At 42.6% G+C, this 21,611-nt stretch overlaps 1 protein-coding gene across 1 annotated transcript in view; it reads right to left on the reverse strand.

The window, feature by feature from the left end:
- Nucleotides 1-4,563: 4,563 nt before the first annotated feature.
- GALNT10 (polypeptide N-acetylgalactosaminyltransferase 10) overlaps nucleotides 4,564-21,611 on the reverse strand; it is a gene marked incomplete at both ends in the record, with an annotated part of 76,632 nt that continues 59,584 nt past the window's right edge. The window contains 8 exons of the mRNA XM_079542597.1: nucleotides 4,564-4,731; nucleotides 5,473-5,622; nucleotides 7,521-7,637; nucleotides 8,347-8,568; nucleotides 10,471-10,578; nucleotides 17,328-17,445; nucleotides 18,335-18,518; nucleotides 20,360-20,545. Coding sequence (XP_079398723.1) covers nucleotides 4,564-4,731; nucleotides 5,473-5,622; nucleotides 7,521-7,637; nucleotides 8,347-8,568; nucleotides 10,471-10,578; nucleotides 17,328-17,445; nucleotides 18,335-18,518; nucleotides 20,360-20,545 — 1,253 coding nt within the window. The remainder of the gene's footprint in view (nucleotides 4,732-5,472; nucleotides 5,623-7,520; nucleotides 7,638-8,346; nucleotides 8,569-10,470; nucleotides 10,579-17,327; nucleotides 17,446-18,334; nucleotides 18,519-20,359; nucleotides 20,546-21,611) is intronic.

The raw sequence follows: 21,611 nt of genomic DNA on the forward strand, positions 1-21,611 counted from the left end.
AAGTTCTTCATCATTTTGGCAATAGTTTGCTAACTAATTAAGAAGCTTGTCATGCTAACTAACTGTTAAAACAAATCTACCTTGCTGCTTCTCAGGCAAGGACCCCTTAGGCGCTATCAGGCTCCTTTGTCGTAAGTGCTTAGAAACACAGTAGGTGAGTATGAACTTGAACCACAGCAGTTGGGAACAGACAGCACACTTGGATCCCCTGCTAGCAAAGCCAGTCTGTTTCACACAATTTTAACAGCACTCTTCTGACTGAAAGAAAACATTACAGGCTGACTGCTAGAGGCTGTCAGTTCTCTCCAGTCAAAACTATTCAAGTGTCTGTTCCTATCTTGAAAGAATTTAAAATAAAGGCTACTCCCTTTTCACACCCAGCAGTTATGCAATTGCCCAATACAACTTTTAAGAGATCTCCCTCATCTCCCCTCAGTGATGCAAGTCAGTAGAGCTACTGTAATGATCCTACTATGAGAACAGTATCTTCTGCAATACTGGCTGCTGGTGGTGCTTGTTTGACTTCAGTGCAGCACGGAGAGGAAAGTTTGCTGCCTGGAAATTTTCAGTAAAGGAAAGTGAAGTCCTGTGCACAGATGTTACAGTAAAACAAACCGGGAAGAAAGTTAAGGGGAGAAATTGCTTTCTTGCTACTTCTGTATTAGATTTGAACGTATCCTTTCAAAGTTTCTTAGCGATTGAAAGTATCAACTTTCTGTAAGACACTGCTGCTACAGATCTGATCATTTTTATTTGTGATTTCCTATTTGGATACTCACAACATGAAAGGCAGGACCTCACATGCCAGTGAAATTCATTAGCCTTCACCATGAACACCCAAAAGCTATCAAGAAAACCTCTGGTCTAGCTTTATTCATTAGTGATAATGTCCACCCTACCCACCCCCAAGTCATTAATGACATCAATTTAACAGAGGAAACCCAGGAGCTTCTGAATTACTGTCACCCACACAAATTTTGCACTTACACATTAAAAAGAATGCACACACACAAATTCTGCATGAGTCAAGCTTTCTCATACACCCTCATCCCCCCGGCCCCTTCCCCTCTTCTCTTGTCCAGCAAGGCACTAGGAAATGGTTCAAGTTTAAGCATTTGCTGTACATTTACATTTAAAAAGGCACATCTTTATTTTAAGGATGCTGTATTCCCCTTTCAGTAAGGCTCACTCTTTCTTCTACTACAACGTGAAAAACAAAGTTATATGCTGAGGCATGAAAAAGGACACCTTGCATGCATAAAGTCCTCAGACATTACTCTGCAGGCCTTGGAGATTAGCGCCTCTATGAAACAACAAGAGCTTCAAGAGCAAATCAAAGTATAATTACGCATCATAACACACATCCAAGGATCTCACTCTTGTCTGGGATTCTGATATTTTTAAAGCAGCAGAATTTACGCAACCATGGAGTGAGGATTTGATTGAATATTTTAAGGAGAAAAAATGAAATACATTTGGCATTGGATAATGACTGGTATTTAATCTCCAGTCTCGGCTTGCATGCGGATATGAAGATTTGCTTGTGTATTCATGCTTCAGCAATTTTGCTTACAAATAACCAGAAGTAATCGGAATAATCAACCAGTTTGCCCAGCAAAGGCCCAATTAAAGATGCAGATGGTGAAATACAGCTTCTATTTCTCAATCAGTGGATGGTTGGCTATATTAAGTCTTCACATTAGTCAGCAAAGCCTCTAGGGTACTGAAACTTATAACTAATGTAAATAAATTAACAGCTCAAAGCCCAGTGAGCCAGTGAGAAATGTACAGAATTTGTGGGGCACTTACAAGTTCAGAACCCCAAATCTTTAGAAAACAAATGAGATCAACAATATTGAGAAGCACCCATAGGACCAGTCACCCTAAAGCTCCGGTTTCCACGTATTGTAATTGGTTATTGAAGACAAAATGCCTCAACATCCCTATGTCTTTTGATGCATACTGCTACTATCTGTCCTTCCTCACTCAATTAAGATCACTCTGTGGTAAAAGACCTGCTCATTACTGTAGTTCTTTCTGAAGCAAGCGTCCAGTAGGGCAAGCAGCTAGGACTGCAAAGCTCTCTTCACAAGGTGAGTCCAAGTACAAAGCAAGCCATGCATTTTAGAAACAGAAACAAACCCTCTTGTTAGAAAACAAAAACACACAAAGCTGCAAGCAGAACGCCCTACAGTCCACGTACATCACTTGCTGATTGTGTTGCAATTATTAAAAAATGAAAATTGCACTGATCATGGACAAACAGCTTCTTGTTCCACAGGTATTAAAACATTCATAAAGACATTTATTCAGGCCGTCTAGTGATCCACAGTCAGCACTACTAGACTAACGAGAGCATTAATAACTTAAGGAAAGCAAGTCAGACACAAAGCACTGGAAAGCGGTGCTCTCTCCCACAAGGGCGAAAAGAGATTCCAATGACAGACATATTGCAGATACTGAGAACATATGATGTCAACTCTGACTGACATTGGTCTCACTTCCATAGAATAGTGCTGCAGAACTGTCTCAAGGAAGTCTAGATCTTCTTTCCTTTCTTCACTCCCCAAATGTTAGACATGAATACATTTGGCAACCCCACACCCAGCTGCAGTGCAGTGCCCACTTTTCCCCTGCTCTGAGACTGCCTGTACCAGGTGAATTAGTAGAGCAGGTCAGATACAGCCTCAGTTGTGAGGACACAAAAGGTGGAAATGATTTTGAACCTCAGAGTTAGCATAACAGACGTTAGAGCTACAGAGGCAGCTAGTTCTGTCCTAGTCTGCTCCCAACTTACAGACACAGCTCTATAGGACCTCAAATATATCTGAAACACAGGTAATGATCCCACAGTTGGCAACAGGAGAAAAGGCTTCTTCTGGAGCTCTGCAAAGGTGAGAGCCAACTCCTTCACTTAACAGAAGAGAAAGATATGCCAGAACAGAGCTTCCAAGGAGGTCACATCCATTAACCATGTTTCTCAAGAGACCCAGGGTGCTGTACTGCACCTATCCTGAATACTTGCTGACTTTCACTCTCCCACAGCTGGTTGCCCGCTACTTCCCCCTTCAACATTACTAAATGCACAGCTGGACAAATTGTGGAACTGAACAATTATTGGAAAGGGCTGATTTTATTCCTTTAGGCAGCATCTTCATTCACTTTTTTTTTTTACCATGAAATGCAACTGCTGCCTTCAGAATGAGACAGCTGATTTATTGTTTTTGCAACAATTTTAAACCAGCACGTTTGTTGTGTTTTTGTTTTTTTCAAACACTCAGCTCAGACTTCATACTAATAGTTCTCCATTCATTCTTCAGTGTCAGCACTTTTTTCCAGCTTGAGGGATGACAGTTCTGGTTGTGTCTGGTAGATCCTGTAGCCAGACTAGAAGGGTATTACCTTGCACTGCTAACTGACTACACAAGGAACAGGGTATCAGCTGGCCCCCTCGATTCCACATCTCTACTTAAGCAGCAGGTTTCCAGTCACTAGAAACTGTACAGTTCTGTGGATGTTGGGAAAGAAAGGGAGAGTGCATTCCCACAGGCCTAGAACACCACTGACCACAGGACTCATGATTAGAATAAACTACAAATGGATAAAAACTAATGGCTAATCCCAGCCCTGACTTAATTATTCTGAATTAATCTGTTCACGCCAGTGAGTTAATCTCTAAAGGAAAAACAAAAGTTGCCTTCACATTTAACTCTAAGAAACCCTAGAGGTCTCCATGATAAAATGGTGCTGAACAGAAAGTGAGTTTGGTATCCAAAAATCTTAACTTGTAAGAACTGTGCTCACTTAAAAGCTCTGCTGATCTTTCACCTTGAGGATTCAGCAGCGAGTGACAAACTGACTGCAAAACAAATGGACCAGAAACCCAGATTCCTCATCACCAATAACTGCAGCAATAACCCCAACACTCGGCTGCACTTCCTCTAGAGCTCTTTCCTTTATCAAAGCTATCATTTGGAAAGCAATAACAGTCAATCTGCTTGAAATATATTTTGGTTTCAGGAAAAAAAAAATTCATTTCATTTCACATTTTGATGGCCTATTTCTTTTTTATGCCTGTGACATCAGAGAATTTAATTTTGTGTCCAAGATTTTACTTAGATGGAATTTGAAAGATAAAGCACATATTTGGGAATGCTTCAGCAGGTGGTATAGCAGCTACATAAAGCACTGTATTTGAGGGTCCTAGAGAATAAAATCAGTTACCACCAGACCCACAAGGGAAATAGAGCAGTTAAAAAATAAAAATAAAATAGTTTGAATCACATTCAGACTCCTCTGAAAACAGAGTTTTTGTTCTCATCTCAGCACAGAAATGGCTCTGGCAAAGCCTTTAGAACTCCACCATTACCAGAAGAGAAGGATGCAGCATCTTCACAATAAAGACTGGCCCTGCTAGTTTACCTTCTCCTGAGATTCTCCCTTTTACCTTCATTAACTGTTAAAAAAAAAAAAAAGGATTCTTAAAAAATTTTTTGTAACCCTCCCCAGTAAAAACTATAATTGTAAAATATATATATAATATATATATATATTCTCAGTCTTTTAAAGATCAAGATTTCTGTTGAATTTTTCCAAGATGGTTGAGTTTGTATGTTCAAATATCCACTGCTGTGTTGGAGATGAAGGATTGCAGCTGTTCATAAAGATCTTTCGGTCACTCTCACTGCAGTCCATACAGCTGCTGCTTACTGGATGGTAGAGGGTCTTGTCCTGGAGAAGATACATTTTGTGAGGTTGCTAAGCAGAGAAGCACAGCTAATTTAAAACCAACCGAAACGAGACTTAAAAACCAAGGCAAGACACTTCATCACTTGAATGTATCCAAATAAGTTGTTCTGCGCTTTACTGTTTGGCAAGTATTACCTCAATTTCCACCCCATGCAATGGTATTGAGAGCCCAATCCTAACAATCACACTGGGAAGCTCAGAACCTATTTCTGAAGGCAGGTTCTGCAGACTCCAGGCTCATATCCTGTTCCAGTCACTCTACAGCACTGTGCATATGGACTGCAAGGACTCAGATATGGCATTTAATCAAGAACTTACTTACCTGCCTGCAACAAAAGCACTGCTTAGTAGGAAGATGAATAAATCCTTATCTACTTTTGGCATGACCTTCTAGTGTTTAGAACAAACCAATAAGCACAGCACAACTCTTTGCAAACAGGTTTTGCAAGGGCATTACATTATCTCACTTCCAGCAGCAGACAGGACTGCAAGGACAACATCCTTCTGCTTAGCAAGCCCTGGAGAAGAACTGCTTACCTTTTGTAACCAGTGAAGAAGGGCAGCAACCTCTTTCTAATCAAAGGTAATTAGTGGCACAACAACAACAGATGAAGAGTCAACTAAGACTTAGGTTGTGTCGTTTTAAGGAGATTTAGGTGGCTATAGGCAATTTGACACCTTATATATGCACACACATACACACACACACACACACACACTCACTTTTCGGTATCTCCACAGCTGGTTCCCCTTCATCCCATGACAGTCATAGAGGGTCACAGGGCTGCTGTGGGAAATGGCATCAAAACAAAACTTCTTGGTGTGCTGAGGATCCCCAGGACGGATGTCTTCTCTCCAGCTAAATGTGAATACCTGCTAGGACAAACAGGACCCTCAGGATGGTACCAGACACAGTCCTTTCACCAGCAGAAAGGCATTCCCTTCTTTGCCCACAGGGTGGGGGTTGCTTCAAGAAAGGACAAAACTATCCTAGAGAAAAACTGCTTCCACCTTTGGGGACAGGAACTGCTAATGAGGGGAGTCTATAACAGCTACCACGTGGACTGCCACACAGCATGCTAAATGAGACTGTGCAGCTGCAAACTGCCATGCTAGTTAGCTTGGATACTAATGGCAGACTTGAATATCTCTGCATTGCAGACATACATCAAGGATTAAGTGAGCAGCTGACCAATTACAGCACTTCACAGCTAGCAAAAACAGGGAAGAGCTACAGGAGCTCTCAGTTAAGGCTGGCAGTAAATATTCAAGTCTACATACACAGTCTGCAGTCACCTTGAGAACAGTTTGCCCCATGCCTTATGACACAAGGAAACAGGAGGTTTACAGCTCCCCACCCCACTCCACTGAACTGTCACAAGGGTTAACAGCAGGGCAATGCTTCCTGGTGCTCCATATTGACCTTGCAATGATCTGTCAGCCTGTCCTAGACCTCTTTGTTGGGGTGAAGTAAAAGAAGGGAAACAGGAAAGAAAAAGGGTTTTATCTCTAGTAACTAGGCGTAACCTATCAATGCCTGGCCAAATCATAGCTTTAATAGAAGCTGCTGGATGCCAGCATATCCTTTCTATGCAGTGCTGCAGGAATTGGCCCTGCATGTAGCAGGGGGGTTGGAGATTCATGATCCTTGAAGTCCCTTCCAACCCTGGCCATTCTGTGATTCTGTGAATATGGGCCAGCACACAACCCCTCATGGCCCTCATTGGGAAGGGGCTGTTTTGGGGCTCCTTTTAGAGCCAGGTAGGGGAACAGTCTTTTCCACAGAGAGATCTCATGGAGCACTAAGATAAACCAGTAATGAGTGGAGTGCTACTATTTGATGCAATGTGGCCAAAAAAACTTCTGCACAAAGCAGCTTTGTTCCCATCTCCCTTTAGACCGCTCTTGTGGGAGAAATTACCATAATCATTGAGGTTCAAGGCTACACAAAAGTCCAAAACACATTCTCTTCCTAAACATAAGCCAACACTAATTGTTGAAGATCCTCCTGACACAACAGAGGCTTAGTTTTGGACTGTGTCTGAGTAAATTGGTTTCCAGTTTTCATGCATCAAAATTGATAGGCAGCAGCCCTCTATCTCCCACTGAAGCCATTGCCCTGAAGAATTACATATGGCTCAGTAATAAAGGCATTGTTTTCTTGATCTTTTCTCAGCCCAGTTGCTACAGTTTAGACAAACTAATATTTCCCTCCCTTCTCTTACAATAAAGCTGTCGTTTCTGGCACTTTATATGTTGAGAGGGTGAATCTATAGCCTGGACAATTTCATCTCTCTCCAGCAGTGGTTGGGTGTTTATAATGCATTTGCCTCCTGTCAGAAGGATGATAGTAAGTGGTTATTGAATGCTTCTGCAGGCTCATTAATATGCATGATGCTCCTCTATCACTTCTTTCAGCACAACCTTTGAAGTTAATATTCACTTTGTTACATATTACAGCTGCCTTGTCACTGGTTTCTTTTATTATTTTGGCGCATTGTTTTCCTGTGCCGTCTTTTGTTCACCCTGAGAACTTCAAAGCAGAGGTAAAAGCTCTGCATGAAGGCTGCCAGACTGCAGACTCTGCCGCAAGCACGTCACATCCTGCTGCCAAGACCATCAGAAGCAATGTGCACGTGAGCCTTGGGGTGCACAGCACTCTCCCTTCACCTGACAGTTCTACAACAGCCTTGCTTCGCATTTACCTGTTGTTGCCACTCCTGCTCCCCAGATTTATTTAGGAGCAAATGAATGATCAGAGGGACTGTTACCTGCACGTTGTTCCATGCTGCCTCTCCTCTGTCCTTCACGCAGCTTTCCAGCCTCAGCGGGGATCCCAGAGATCCATGTTTAGTGTCCACACACAGCCCAGTTCCTACGTTGCGTATCTGAAATATTAAATTAGTGCTCAAATCTCCTCTTATCAAGTGACAGCCAACAGGAAAGAAGGCTTAAACTGCTTCAAATAACAGCAGCATTTGTACGAACACAGTTTTAAGATTTCTCACTTAACTACATATCTGAGCTGGCAGGTAACAGCTAGAAGAAAGTACAAACCCCAGATGGGACCCATCAGGAGACAGCTGTAAAATAACCTGCAGGTCACAGCGAAAACCATCAGCTCTACAGATGCAGAGCCCACTGTGTTGTTACGTGTAACAATTCAGTACCTCACCACTGGGGTGACTCTTTCAAAAACAAAAATGTCTTTCCTGGTTTTCAGACGTGGAAATGAAGGTGCAGAGTAGCTCAGAACAGTTGTACAGCCCTTTGGAAATACAAGATTCCTACTAGTACTCAGCTGCCCCCTCCTTCCAGTTTACCCTACTGCCACGTTCTGCCTTTGTCTAGGAATGCAGCATGCAGACCAAAACAAGTCCCTTTTTTGTTTTGTTTGTATTTGAGCACTAATAGAAGCTGCTGCTTAACTGCTTTCATCAATTAAACCTACGTAACAGTATGGGAATTCTGGTCTTTGAAACATATCAAGCAGGATCTTTAAATACTTGCTTAAATACTGGAGCACAGGGCTAAGGCAACTTTAACGTCCTGAATTGAGCGTGCTTGCCCACGGCAGGTTTCAGAGCACAAACTTGCCTCTCCCCAGGCAGCTGCAGGAGGCTCCACTGGTGGGTAAAACTTTGGCAAGTCCCATGCAACCTCACTCATGAACCACTTGAAGCTCTTGCAGTTGAGGTTGTTGCGGAGTTCCTTCTGAGCCGTGACGTCCCCTGCAGAAAGATGCCGGTACTCCGGTCTGCGCTGGTAGATGTACTCTGCATACTCGTCCATCCACACCTCAGCAACCCGCTTCAGATTCTGTGTGGGTAATTGCCATGTGTGAAAACGGAGGGGAGAAACACACGAGAATTCTCTGCACAAACTACTGACATTAGCATTCAGCACAGCTCTCCCGTTTTAGCTCAGAAAGGATTTTCATTCACATCCACTCTCTCTCTCCGGCTTTAGGACAAAGATTATTTTTATTATTCTCTAGTTCCAAGGGATTTTTAGAAAGATATTTTCAGCTGAGGTCAAAAAGAATCCTGGCACTTAGCCATTATATCCAGCGCCTTGTGGTTCAGAAAAACAACATTAATCAAAAGTTGTTTCGGTTTTTTTTTTTTCCAAAAAAGAAGCAAGTCAGAGAATGATGCTGGTAAATTCCACTGGCCATTCAAAGGTCCCTGACAAATTGTTCTTTCTTACATATTCCCTGTTACATTTTATATTCACCTAAGAACTGGATTTGCATTACTGCCTGATAGAAAGCTTCGGTTTACAGTATCCTTTCTTACCGCTCTTCTCTGGTTTCATGGCTTAAAAAACCATTTAAGAGAAACTCCAAGATAGAGTAGGAGTGCACCTCTTTCAGATGACCCTTAAGAACAGAAGCAAAGGGTTTATTTCCTGGCAGTGGCATGTTTCACACTGCTCTGCACAACAACCCCGCCAAAATAAAACCAACAGACACAGAAGAACATAACACAGACTTGAGCTGTTCGAATCACTCAACCAACTGTTGGACCTTGGACTGAGCTCTGGCAACATGAGGCACACTCCTGGTGCCACACAGCAACGTGTTGCAGGCAGCCATGACTGCAGTGACCCCTCAGCATCGTCCAACTTACCTGAGGGCAGTCAGCCCTGCAGTGGTCAGATGCTGCCAAAAAAAACAAGGATGTTAAGAATGAGCAGTGCTCCCCTGCCCCAAGTTCAGCCTACACAAGACAAAAACAGGCGTTCATCTCAAGGTGACCTTAATAAGTCGTAAGACATAGCCTTCCCTGCACCTGCCCACCAGTGCCTCCCAGCACTGTGAGGGTATACAAGAGTCAAATGCTGAATCAAAAGAAATACAGCTCCTTCCTGAAGGGATGGCACAGACAGGAGAGCGCTCTGCTCCTCTGATAGGTCATTTCTGGGCTAAGCAATAAATCCAAATCTCTAACTAGGGTGATGCTACTAAACTGAGAAACACTGCAGCACTTTGCAAGCCCTAAGACTGCAGAGCAGCAGGGTACTTTTTTGTAGTTTGTAGCTTTGAAGCCTTCCTGCTCCTATGATTTTTTTCTCCCACCAGAGGGCAATGCAATTCCTTCTCAATTTGAGAAATTAATTGGACAAAACCAGTGCACAACAAGTAAAGGCTTTTTCCACTTTGGGCTACACTAGGTTAAGAAATAAGATGTCACAGAACTTTGCATTGTGGAGAATTACAGTTTGCTCATTTAGTGGTTTGTGACGCTTGAAATGGAGAGGTCTTTTCAATCACCAAAACACAATCAGCACTCTGAAGCGTGCTGCTCTTGGAGAACACAACTAAAATGACTGAAGTATTATACAAATAAAGATGTTATCTTGTTTTTTAAATTGGTGATTCCATACCCTGTGCTTGACTCTCTCACCATGTAGCAGTGGATGGTATTTTAAGTGTAGCAGCTGTCTGCAGATGAGTCTGCAGTTCCCCTAGACTCTCATCTTTTTTTTTTTGTTAGATGTCTGCTTCTGCAAAAACTGCCCAGTTTGACCCCTGTAAATGTACAGTTTGAGTATAAGAAGCCTAAATTTGCCTCTCCAAGTGTGGCATGGTCACACTGTGGTCAGACATCACTCATAGCTTAAAAGGTAAAGAAAACGGACGAACTTTGCTTTACAGAACCTCCCCACAAGCGGGTGTCTGATCATGTGCAGGATGGGGAGAACATCACTGCCACTTACTCTTGCCAGGCTGACTCCTGTTGGAACCTTGTAAGGAACGTATTTTCTGTATATATGACCAACTCGAGAGCAAGGGATGTCCTCCATACGACCCCCACACATCCATACCTGTGAAACAGCAGAGATACAGATTCAGTCTTGGTTATATGGAGGGGAAAAAAAAAAGGCTTCAAGTTATGAAGAAGCTTGATGCAGAACTTTATTTTTACCTTACAGTACATTCTTTGGAACACCCTCCCTCTTTGCTTTAGTCTCAAATCTTTTAACTACCTGCTTAGAGCCATGCAAGCCTTGATTTAGTGCAAGTTTTATCAAGCCCAATGGCTGATAAACGGTTTAATTTTGCATTCCTTTGAGAGAAGAACAGAAAGAAAAGTCCAAGCACACAGCACACTTTAAATTGCCACAGCAGTTAAAACGGACTGCCATATACGATCCTTGGGTAGGCTGCAGTGCCATCTCTACAGTGCTAGTCCTGTCATATACAAAATGCTCCAGGGAATACACAAGTCTGCTTAGATGTCAGAGGGCAGAAAAAAACCTGCTACTTTACCCTGTGGTTATCACTGCAAAGTCTGGGATATCACTTACATAGTTTTACTGCTGACAGGCAATCATCGGTTTTGCAGCCTTACAATTAAGCAGAAATCTCTTCCTGATGAAAACATAATTAGCCTTAAAAACATTCTCAGAAAGCTGATGAAACACACTGCTAGTTAAAGATGATTACACTGATGCTTGACTTGTGGCTACATTATGCCCAAAAGTTTCCTTCCCCATCTGGGAAGATCTCACTATGTGCCAACAGTCCGCAACAGCTTTCTATTATTCCTCACTTATAGCACGGATGGAGTCATTTTGCCCAAGCAACCAAAACCAAAGGTGTTTTCTGCAACACCTGATCTACTTTGTTAGGTTTAGGAAATATATTCCTACGTGCTTCCCAGAGATACCTAATCAGTAGTGAAAAGCATCCTTCACTCTGCAAGACAAACCATGTTCTGAATTCCTGAGGCATGACATTGCCATGCCCTTCCCTTTGTCCCTAGACCTTCCGTTAATACCCCCAGGGCAGCAGTATTAAAGGCAGCCTGCTGGTGCTGCAAGCTGATGCAGAGCTCTTGATCTCTCCATTCACTGTGGCTAATTTGAGCCACTGCAGTTCACTGTACAACGAGCTTAGTCAACAGCTTCACATATAGCAGGCAATTCCATTAATATTCTATGGTGACGATATTAAATACTTAGCTTGGAAGAGAAATATTTGGCCAAGGCTGCTGCATAATTATTAACTCTGACACTAAAGTCCTCTGGTGTTTCAGCTTTGTCTACTGGCCCTAATAATTACAGTCATTTGCTGACTGTGTATAACTTAATGGGGGTTGGTTGCTCTCCATTAGTGGAATATTTTTCACAGGCAACTTCTAAAGTTCAAGGTACTTAATTACATGTCATTACAGTGAAAGAGATACAAGAAGTTGACAAACACTCCTTTTACAGGATTTCATCCCTTTTGTCCCTGCTGTGTCTTGAGAGTCTGGCAAAGAAGAGATGAAGATGAAAAAGAAACTTCTTCCAGCTTCTGTGAAGTTTATAGTGGAATCAGAAATGCTTCCTGTCCCATAGCTGCTGTACTTTTTACTACAGAGGGCCACGATATGATTTCTTCTGCTAGGAAATTAACAGACTGAGAAAACAAGAATTTGGAGATGTTTTGTGCTTCTATGACAAAAATTTGTACAAAGCTGCAAGAACTGCAACGTAGGTGTCCAGACTGGGAGCTATTAAATCTGCAGGAACAGCTGCAAAAGCCTAGAACTTAGCTGCATAAGCAGAAACATTCCCCAACAACCTGTATTTTTATACACTGCAGCCAGCAACAAGAAAGTCCTATTGGTTCAAAAGTAGCTGCATTTTAGCATCATGCATGTGTGCATGAAAATACCAGCTTGCTGTCCTTCCTGACTGCCCAAACGATTCTTTAAGGAAAGGCTTTCAGTTGGGCAATTGCAAATACACATCTCTGAAAACATAACTGCTCTAAGAAACAGCAGAAAGCAACTTCTGCAGTCAGCATGCAGCTAGAGGAAAAAGCTCTATCCTTGCACTGCAGGTCTTGCGGTGCAACGCAGACAGCACTCATCTGTAAGGACATATGGGAAGCTGGGCAGAATGGTGAGGCTTTGGGCCAGGAGCTCCTCACTGACTCCATAAGGCACTACGTAAACACATGCAGTGATGTGTTAAGAAAGGCTACTGAACAAGGAAAGTCTAACATCAGTTCTAAGCTGTTTTTCAAATCACGATTTAAAATATTTACTCCCCAGTGATGCTGTACCAATGCTGCATGGAGCCAATGGCAAACTTCCCAATTCCTGCCAGCAGACCTCCGTGACTCTTCCACCGTACTTTGCCAGCTCAGTGCTTTACTATTGTCTCGTGCTGCAAGTGACAGCACGTTTGTGGTACAAATCTAATTTTAAAAGCATAGTCTCTATTCATTCATTGCTGCTTTGATTTATTTTATTAGTGAGCTTCTTTGTGTGGTGACAGAACTCATTACAACCTCCATAAAGACAATTACCAGTCCTTATCTATAAAACTGGCAGAAAGGAGAGAGGGAAAGAGTGTGACGTGCATCAGTAAAACACTGCAAACAAAAGCATTAGGACGCTGGAGGTAAAGGTCAAGGGAATCGCATCCAAGGGTCTGTCAAGGAATAACTGCAAGGGAAGCAAACCCGAAATAGCTGTGTGCTGAGAGCACACTTCCACTCAGTTGGCAGCATTCGGTTGTTTTGGAACGAGGGTGCAGTTCACAGGCATGACACATCAGAACTTGCACTGCTAAAAATACAGCACTGCTGAACAGCTGAAGCAGCGCTGTTCTGTGGGGAGCACCTCACAGCGACACTGACTGTCACTTACTGCCGCCTTCCCCCTTGGCCAAGCAGCCAGCTTTTTGGGGGGGATGTTGTTTTATAGAGGGGTGAGCTAGTGACTCAACTCTCCAGTTGGGCACGACAGTAAACATGAGAGCCTGGACGTGATGCACTTAATTTCCAACAGCCATTTACTAGATCGTAAGAACAAGAATCAGAGCTGGGCAGGCAGGCAGGGCTCTATAAAACGACCTGATCAGATCTCATTAGGAGAAAACAGGAAATTTCTCTTCCTCCTCAGGCACAGTTTTACCAATCTACATTCTGAGTTTGGAATCCGGCAGCTGACAGCTCTGCTGGAATTAGCTGAAAGCCTGGCTATGCTGAGGTCAATGGGAAAGCTGCAACAGAGTTTTTGGAGGCCACAGACTCGCTCTAATGATAAAATCATATACAGAAGAAGTAAAGTAACAGCACAGGTGATATTGTTTCTGTCTTCCTGGCAGCCTGGAGAGCTATAACTCCATATTCATAGAATGACTCAAGAGCTTTTGACTTAGCTAGTGTGCTATGAAAGCATGAGATAATAACACCACCTATTCTCTGCATGGGAATGTTATGCTGATCCAATTCCCGTTCTGCCATTTCAGAAAACAATGTCACATAAGAGAGCTGAACCTCTCCTCAAAAACACACCGATACAATACCACAGTTGGTGTGAGAACACAAATTATCTGGGTGTACAAGGTTTATGCTTCCCAAGACAGGAATAAAACAAAACAAAACCACACAAAAGAATGAGTCAAGCCTTGAAAAGAAAGCTGCTTCTGCAAGAAACAGCAAAAATAAAGATCATGGGGTGCACCAACGGAGAGAAGCTGGCTGGTTGTCTGAGCACACACTGAAAGGTGGGAAGAAAAGGGCACGGTGGATGAGTCCAGGGGGTTCTCTGCATGACAAGGTAAGTGAAAGGATGAAAGCAAGGGCAAACAGTAACTCAGGAAAACATTAATTCTCTGTACTGCAAGCATCAGCTGCCACTGTACCTGGGACTGACTGCTCTACGAAAGATTGAGGTGGCTAGAAAGGCGCTGTGATCTGTGCATGTGCACATCTTCTCTTGCACTATACGGCCAGTGCAACCCTTCCTCATCTATTCAAACACTGTAGAGTGACAGAGCAGACAGCACTTTCCAACAGCCACATTTCACAGGGGGACAGGGAATGTTGTGAGCTCATTCTCCTGCTGGTGTGAGAGTACACAGATATTTGAGCCGAGCACACAGGATGAACTGAGACCAAAAAGTGACAGTCTGATCTCTGTGCCAGCAGGACAGAGGAAGAGGGAAAAAGCCACTCTTTGCTGAAGCAGAGAGCCTTAGAATTAATGAATATGCTGTCTTTACAACAAACGAACAAAAGAAAACAGAATGCCAGGTCTGCTTCAGTGTGGGCAAACGTGAGCTGCTCCTTCATTTTTAACCCAGAAATTCCTATTTGGATGGACTGAGACTGCAAGCCAGCATTTACGGTTGGGACCCCAATTAGAAAGTTTGTTCCTAATTCAAATTTTGCTTAATTTCTTTTTTTTTCATCCCCACACTATGCTATGTTTCGTAGTGAAGTTTTTGCACGCGCTTAATCCAAGGAACAGGTGTTCTATTAATGGAATTTGATTCATTCCCTGGTTAAACGTTTTCTGAGGTGCAAAAGACTCATAGTTTCTGTGTTGGCTTGCCTTCAACCTGAATATTTCTTTTCTGAAGGAAGCACAGCCAGCTGATGACAGAAATACATACGATCTCAAAACAGAAAGGCAAGAAGCTCCTAAATAAACTTGTTTATTTGCAGTCTCTCAGCAACAGAGCCCTGGATTTTAAAATAAATGCAGAAAACCATACAGTCTATGTGTGGGGGGAAAAAAAAGAATATATTTGAGGAAAAAAGAAATCTGCTCCCGGTGAGGCTTGAGAAGGCCAGAACTGACGCAGCAGTTCAAAAACCAACAGCACAACACAGTACTGCACCCACAGCTCCCAGGCACAGGAATGGGTTCTTTATTAAGGCTGAGCTGTACATTTGGCACAAATCTGAATTTGCATTAAATAGTAAATAGCGCAAAAAGAGTTAGCCCATGTCTAAATCCAGAGGTAAATTATTTGATGATGTCCCTCTACAAAATCTCAGTTTGCTTCTCAAGGTAAAACGGCAGCTCTAAGCTCACCAGGAAATGTCATGGCTTCATAAATTCTATGAACAAACCTTCTATTCTTGCAATTCCAGCAGAATTATTAAATCTATCAGCCATAGATGAATGTATCAATTTATCTTAATTTCTGAAAATATACTGAGCCTCTTTCAGCTAAAACTTCATTTTTCTGTTGCGCAATGAAAGAAAAAAAGAGGGTCTTTGCAGAGATTAATTAAAGCAAATTTATCCCTCCATAAATTACTGTCTTTGGACTGAAATAAAACACAGCATGTTTCAGAGAGGATAAGCAAACAGATGAATGAAGCAGTCTTATTTCCTGCAGATCAAGCAGCACGGCTGTCTGCTGTGGCACCAGAGACAAAGGGCTTGCCCTGCTGCTGTCATCACTCTTGGAAACCAGCATTTTCCAAAAGGGCCGAGGAAAAGAGGCTGAATACTGTCACTACCCCTCCTGCAGAGAATGACATCGTTACACTATTTCATTACATGCAACACAAAGAATAAATAGCTCCAACTGTAATGACATCCCCAAAGAGGGAGTCCCTCCTCCCTTTCTGCTGCTGTTACATAAGACAAGGGACCTCCACCATGGCTTTACGGCTGCATTTTGTGAGCAAACAATGGAAGAAAAAACTTTGCTGTATGGTAATACATGGTACATACGCATAGTAATGTGGTTTGCTGAATATAATTTAATATGCCTTTGAATTGCACAGAGGCACTGAGATCTAAGAATCTCATTTTGTTAGAGATCACCCATGCCTGTTTGTCAGGGAGACAGATGAGGAACTTCAGCTGCTGAAATTGCACACTGTGCTATCATTGCTCCTGCCTTCGGGCCCAATACCAAGGCCAACTACCTTACTTCAGTGGCATTCATACGCTTATAAGTTTATATATTCAATCATTGAAAGAGAAACCACACAGTGGCCCAACAGAGCTTAATGTGAAAATTTTTACTTAATCCTCTACAGGCTATGGGAAGGATTCCCACCACTGAAGAGAAGAACAGCCACATGCCTTTGGTGATCTGGGGCATCCCAGTGGGCTTCCTACATGTATTTCAGAGTGTCATACTCCAAGATAACATAGGTATCAGTGGTCTTCGTAGGTCACAAGTGGCTCACTGCCACCAGTGTGCACTTTTGGTCAGCTAACTTATTTCAGAGCCCTGAAACCAAACAGTTTGGACAATCAGTAACAGAACTGTCTTTAAGGCAGACAGATAATGATACGAAGCTGCTGCCAGCAGAAGTGTTATTATTGCAATTGCTGAGGATTTCTCCCAGAGTAATTAATAGGCTCCGTTCCTTGCAGCCAGGAGTCAGATGGATTGACTACAGACAGTAAGTTGCTCTCAGCTCTGGGAACTCAACCTCAGGATGGAGGCACTCAACCAGGCAGACAATGAGATGCTTGGATCTCTTTCACTCAAAGAGAGCATTTCATCTTCTTGCTAGAGTGCAAAAAGCCTACCAGTAACAGATAGCTCCACGCAAGCTGACTTACCCTTGCTGGGAAGAGCATATGCATCTGAAGCTGTGACCACAGAGCAGGGGCACACCAGCTAATGCTCCAAAACTGACCCTCACAAATGACTGGTGACATCATCACTGTCTCTTCTGCATACTGTCTTACTTACTCCCAGCTCTTTCACCTTTAGTTGCACGCAAAAGCAAGGACAAGATAGAACATTCACATTCTGAGCCTCAGAACAGTTCTTACTTTTCAAAACAAAAGGAATTTCCAGAGAACATAGCTCACCTTAAAGGATATTTCATACTGCTCTCCTCCCCATATCTCCAGACCTGCATCATACCCTCCCAGCTCCCAGAACCACTTTCTATCGACTGCAAACAGTCCTCCAGCCATTACAGGAGACCTTTAGGAAAAACCAGACTCCATATTACAAACATATTCAAAGACACAGATCTCCAGCTAAACATTTAAAAAACAAAGCAAGATTTCACAAATATTCTTTCCATCACCCAGTGTTCACGATGCATTTGCAGTCCTTTAGGAACAAGCAATTGCTTTTGCATTAGCTATTAATTTCCCAGTTGCAAATGGAGGACTAGACTAGGCTCCTCTCAGAACCAGTAAATGCCTCTCCTCCAAACAGAAAGAGTTCACCATGAAGTGACAGGACAGAACCTCTCCCAGAGGGACCCACATGCTGCACTTGTGGTGTTCTCTGACTCAGTAATACGATCAAGTCATTGAGAATGGCCTCAAAAGGTGTTTGTGTTGTGTTTTTTTTTTTGCTGCAGAAGTAAAAAGGACAGCAGAACTGCCTCAATGTTGGCAAGCACAGCAACAGCAGAACATAACTTGATCACAGATTTACTTCTGCAATGCACTGCAATCATCAAAATTGCTGTAATTATTCTGCTAGGTTTTCTTCTCCCCCCACCTGGGAATGACATATAAGCTGCCACCAGTTTGTTGTTTTTGGCAGAGCACTAGGGATACTAAGTTATGTTTGAAAGATCTCAGTAATAAATGACCACATTAAATGTTATACATCACAGTTTCAAATGAAATGTTAACTTCTGCTGGAATTAAGGTGGCAAAAAATAGCAATGAAAAGGAGAGTGTTCACAGCTACTACACAATGCGTTTCTTTTAAATCAGCAAAGCAAACAGCTGCCAAAAAGCAAGTAGCTCACAATCAGCTTCTGGCTTCCAGTACACCGAGGTGTAAACCAGCCCTGTGACAGGGTGTTGTGTTGTTCAGCCAGCTCTTAGCACACTGCATTTCAGTCACTTACTCAAATGGATCACTGGGATCGAGTTTCTGTAACTCGGGAGGAATAGGGATCCTCTTGTAATACATCTCCCAGTCAAATGCACCTCGCATTGCATCTCCAGCCTGAGTCTCATATCCAAAGTGGTCATGATCAATAACATCAATCATGGGACAAACGATAGTCTTGCGGTTTCGGGCAATGCGATCTGAAGATTGGAGAAACATGTTAGAAAACCTGCACCAGTCGGTTCTTTGACCATGAAAGCATAGAAAAAAACATCAAAATATGCAGTCCAGATACAGCTTTTCTCCCTTTCTCTGTTTCATTCTCTTTTGAGCAGGTACTTCAATTTGTATGAATTTATCTGGTGTTTCTGAGATAATCGAGATATCCAAGGTAAAACTATTCAGATAAAAGCATCCTATTGAGGACATCAATCCGAAGCAGAATAGAAAGACACAGCTGCACCACCACAGACACTTCAACCATCAGGTTCAAAAAACAACAATCCTGTAGTTGCTTAGTTAGTGGTCCTCATTTTAACGAGCGACCGCAACGTGAACCCTTCTGCACTGATTCCAACGGAGGGCAATAACCCATTGTACCACCTCGTTTTAATTGCTGTGCCAGAATCTGTCAGGAAGTGATCCAGACTAATGGCATAAGTGCTCTCAGCAGGCTCCAGAAATGCAACGCACCTCCTCCCCTCTGCCTTTTCTTCCAATCAAATCACAGACGACAGGATTAATTCCTGCATAAACATCTGGAACTTCTTAAATACTTTATTACCAAGTAGGTCTCCTGTTGGAAGTTAACTTTCGCAGCAGAGGCGACAAACGGTGTTTCGGCTTCCAATGAACGTCGAACAGAAATCCTTACTACGCTTTAAAACTATAGCACACCACACATGTTCTCATTTAAATGGCATTTGAACTAATCCTGTGCTCCCTCTCTCAGGCTCAAAAAGCTGCAAATGCTTTACACTGTTGTGAAAGTAACATTATTATCATCCAACAGTCCTGCTGACAAGTCTGACTTCTTTGTTAAACCTCAAAGAGCTGTGACAGGTCACTTGCCAAAAGGTTGTAAAGAGTTTGGTACTCCGTAGGGCAAAGTTTCTTCTTTCATACAGCATCGTATCTGACAGCTAAAGCGAACTGGGTACTGTGAGACACCCACTCTAAATAACATGGGTAGAGCAGCAGACACAACTGGGAATTCTGAATCTATAGGAGGGCACAGACCACAGAAAACACAGCCATCCAAAACAAGCACAAAATCCAGATGGCATCATCCCACCCAGCTGAGCGCTGCAAAAAAACAAACAAAAAAGGGAACTTGCCACGTAAACAGAGACCTCCTCAAGAAGCACCTGGCGAAAGGTGGTGCTGACCAGGGGCACAGAAGGCACTGTCCTTGCAATTAGTCATCCTTGGAAAGAACTGGCATTGTAAAAGTGATGCTTCCTCCTTAAAGATGAAGCACTGCCTTGGAAAGGACTAATCATTTCCACAAATACATACCAGCAGCCATTACTCAGAAAAAGTATTTTCCACAGGCTTACAGACTATGAAGTTGAATACAGTTTTGCAGGAGAAAAAAAATGGAAGCTACTTAAAAACTGTATATAAAGATCTTTTCTGAAGCACAAAGCAATTACTTTCTGCAAGCTGCTGAGTGACCACGTAATAGTTTACTCTTCTAACAAGCTGCAAGTTATTTAATACTTCACTTAGTGAGGAAACAAAAGAACATGATCTTCGCTCTTTAATTAATCAAAGCTTATTACAGTACCATTGTACAGCCTAGCACAGAAAAAAATCTTGTGGTGAAGGTTGCAGGTTGCCAACACTTTTCTTTAGTCTTGCGGTTAAGTGTTGTTGGGTTTTCTTTCCCCTCCTTTAAAGCTATTTCATGTTCTTTTTGTTCACTTACTCTCAGCACAAGGAGCCAGCAGCAGGTGGAAATAAAATACACTCAGCACTGATATATGTCACCACCTCTACAGCAGTTCAGCCATGTACAACACGACACCTCCATGCATACCTAACAGAGGTGGCAGCCAGTTCACGTTGGCCTCGCAATGGGAATCCAAGAAGGTGATAACATCTCCTATGGCCACAGAGGCTCCCAGCATCCGAGTTCTTATCAGCCCTTCCCTCTTCTTGGTTCGGAGGATTCTTACATTTGGGAACTGGGCCATATAATCTTCCAGGCGTTTCTTCAGATGTTCTGTATGAAAAATGAGAAAATAAAACACAAATAAATTCTTTAAAATGCTGTTCCTTTCTTTACCAGAAAGGTAAAGGTATTACCTTTGGAAATAGGTTCTGAATGCTTAACAAATGCACTAATAGGAAAGAAGAAATAAGAATACTTTGGTTGAAATCTGAGGTTTAAACATAACTTCATAATCAAGACTTCTGAAGATGCTCTCAAACTTCAGGAGTAATTAAAAAAAAAAAACAAGGAAGAACAAGAAGAAGATGGAGGAGTGCAGGGTGAAAAAAGAAGCAGCACAGAAAGGGAAAAAGGAATAAGAAGCCAGCAGACCTCTAAGAGAACTCTATCAGAACAGACTGTAAGGAGTCACGGGCATTCTGCAGAAAAACATACTGAAGCCTAAAGAGATGCAGAACAATTCACTTTTAGGAGTAAACTGCACTCAGTGCATTTAAATTGTGTTTGGTTTCTTCAGAGCACAAGACATGACCACTCCCTTATGCTTAAATAAAAAAGAGCCAAAGCCTAGCCAGGTACCCTGCAGGGCAGGCACAGCCTCCCTGTATATTTGGATGGCTACAGAAAATGCTTATCAGAGATATGTGCATTTAAATATGGGAATATTTATGTTACTGAATAGAGACTGGAGCCACGTTTGAAATTGTGCACACGCTTGCGGTCACCATGAATAACAAGAATTCAAACAGGAAAACTGCAGAGAAAGATGACCGAGTGATCAAAACAATGGGCAGCTTGTTTAGATGCAAGAAAGCTTGGTCTACAAAAAGGCTGAGGGCACACAGCTGTCTTTACATCAAAGAGCAAAACACCACCTAAAAATAAGCTCAGAGCTGATGCTGGCCTGCTTGCTAATGGGGGGATCTTAGCAGCTGAAGTCCTGACTTACTTGACAGCAAAGCCCATTCCCTGTGTGCCAGGAGCCGTTCATTAACACGCTGTACTACCTGCTGCCATCCAGTGCTGATCAAGGATTCGAGCCTCTTTCAGCCAGTCCATTCTATCCAAGCAATTAACTAACCTTACATCTCACACACTAAATGGAAGCCATCGTTCA

The sequence above is a fragment of the Tetrao urogallus genome (genome assembly GCF_951394365.1).
Source record: "Tetrao urogallus genome assembly, chromosome: 14".
Lineage (NCBI taxonomy): Eukaryota > Metazoa > Chordata > Aves > Galliformes > Phasianidae > Tetrao > Tetrao urogallus.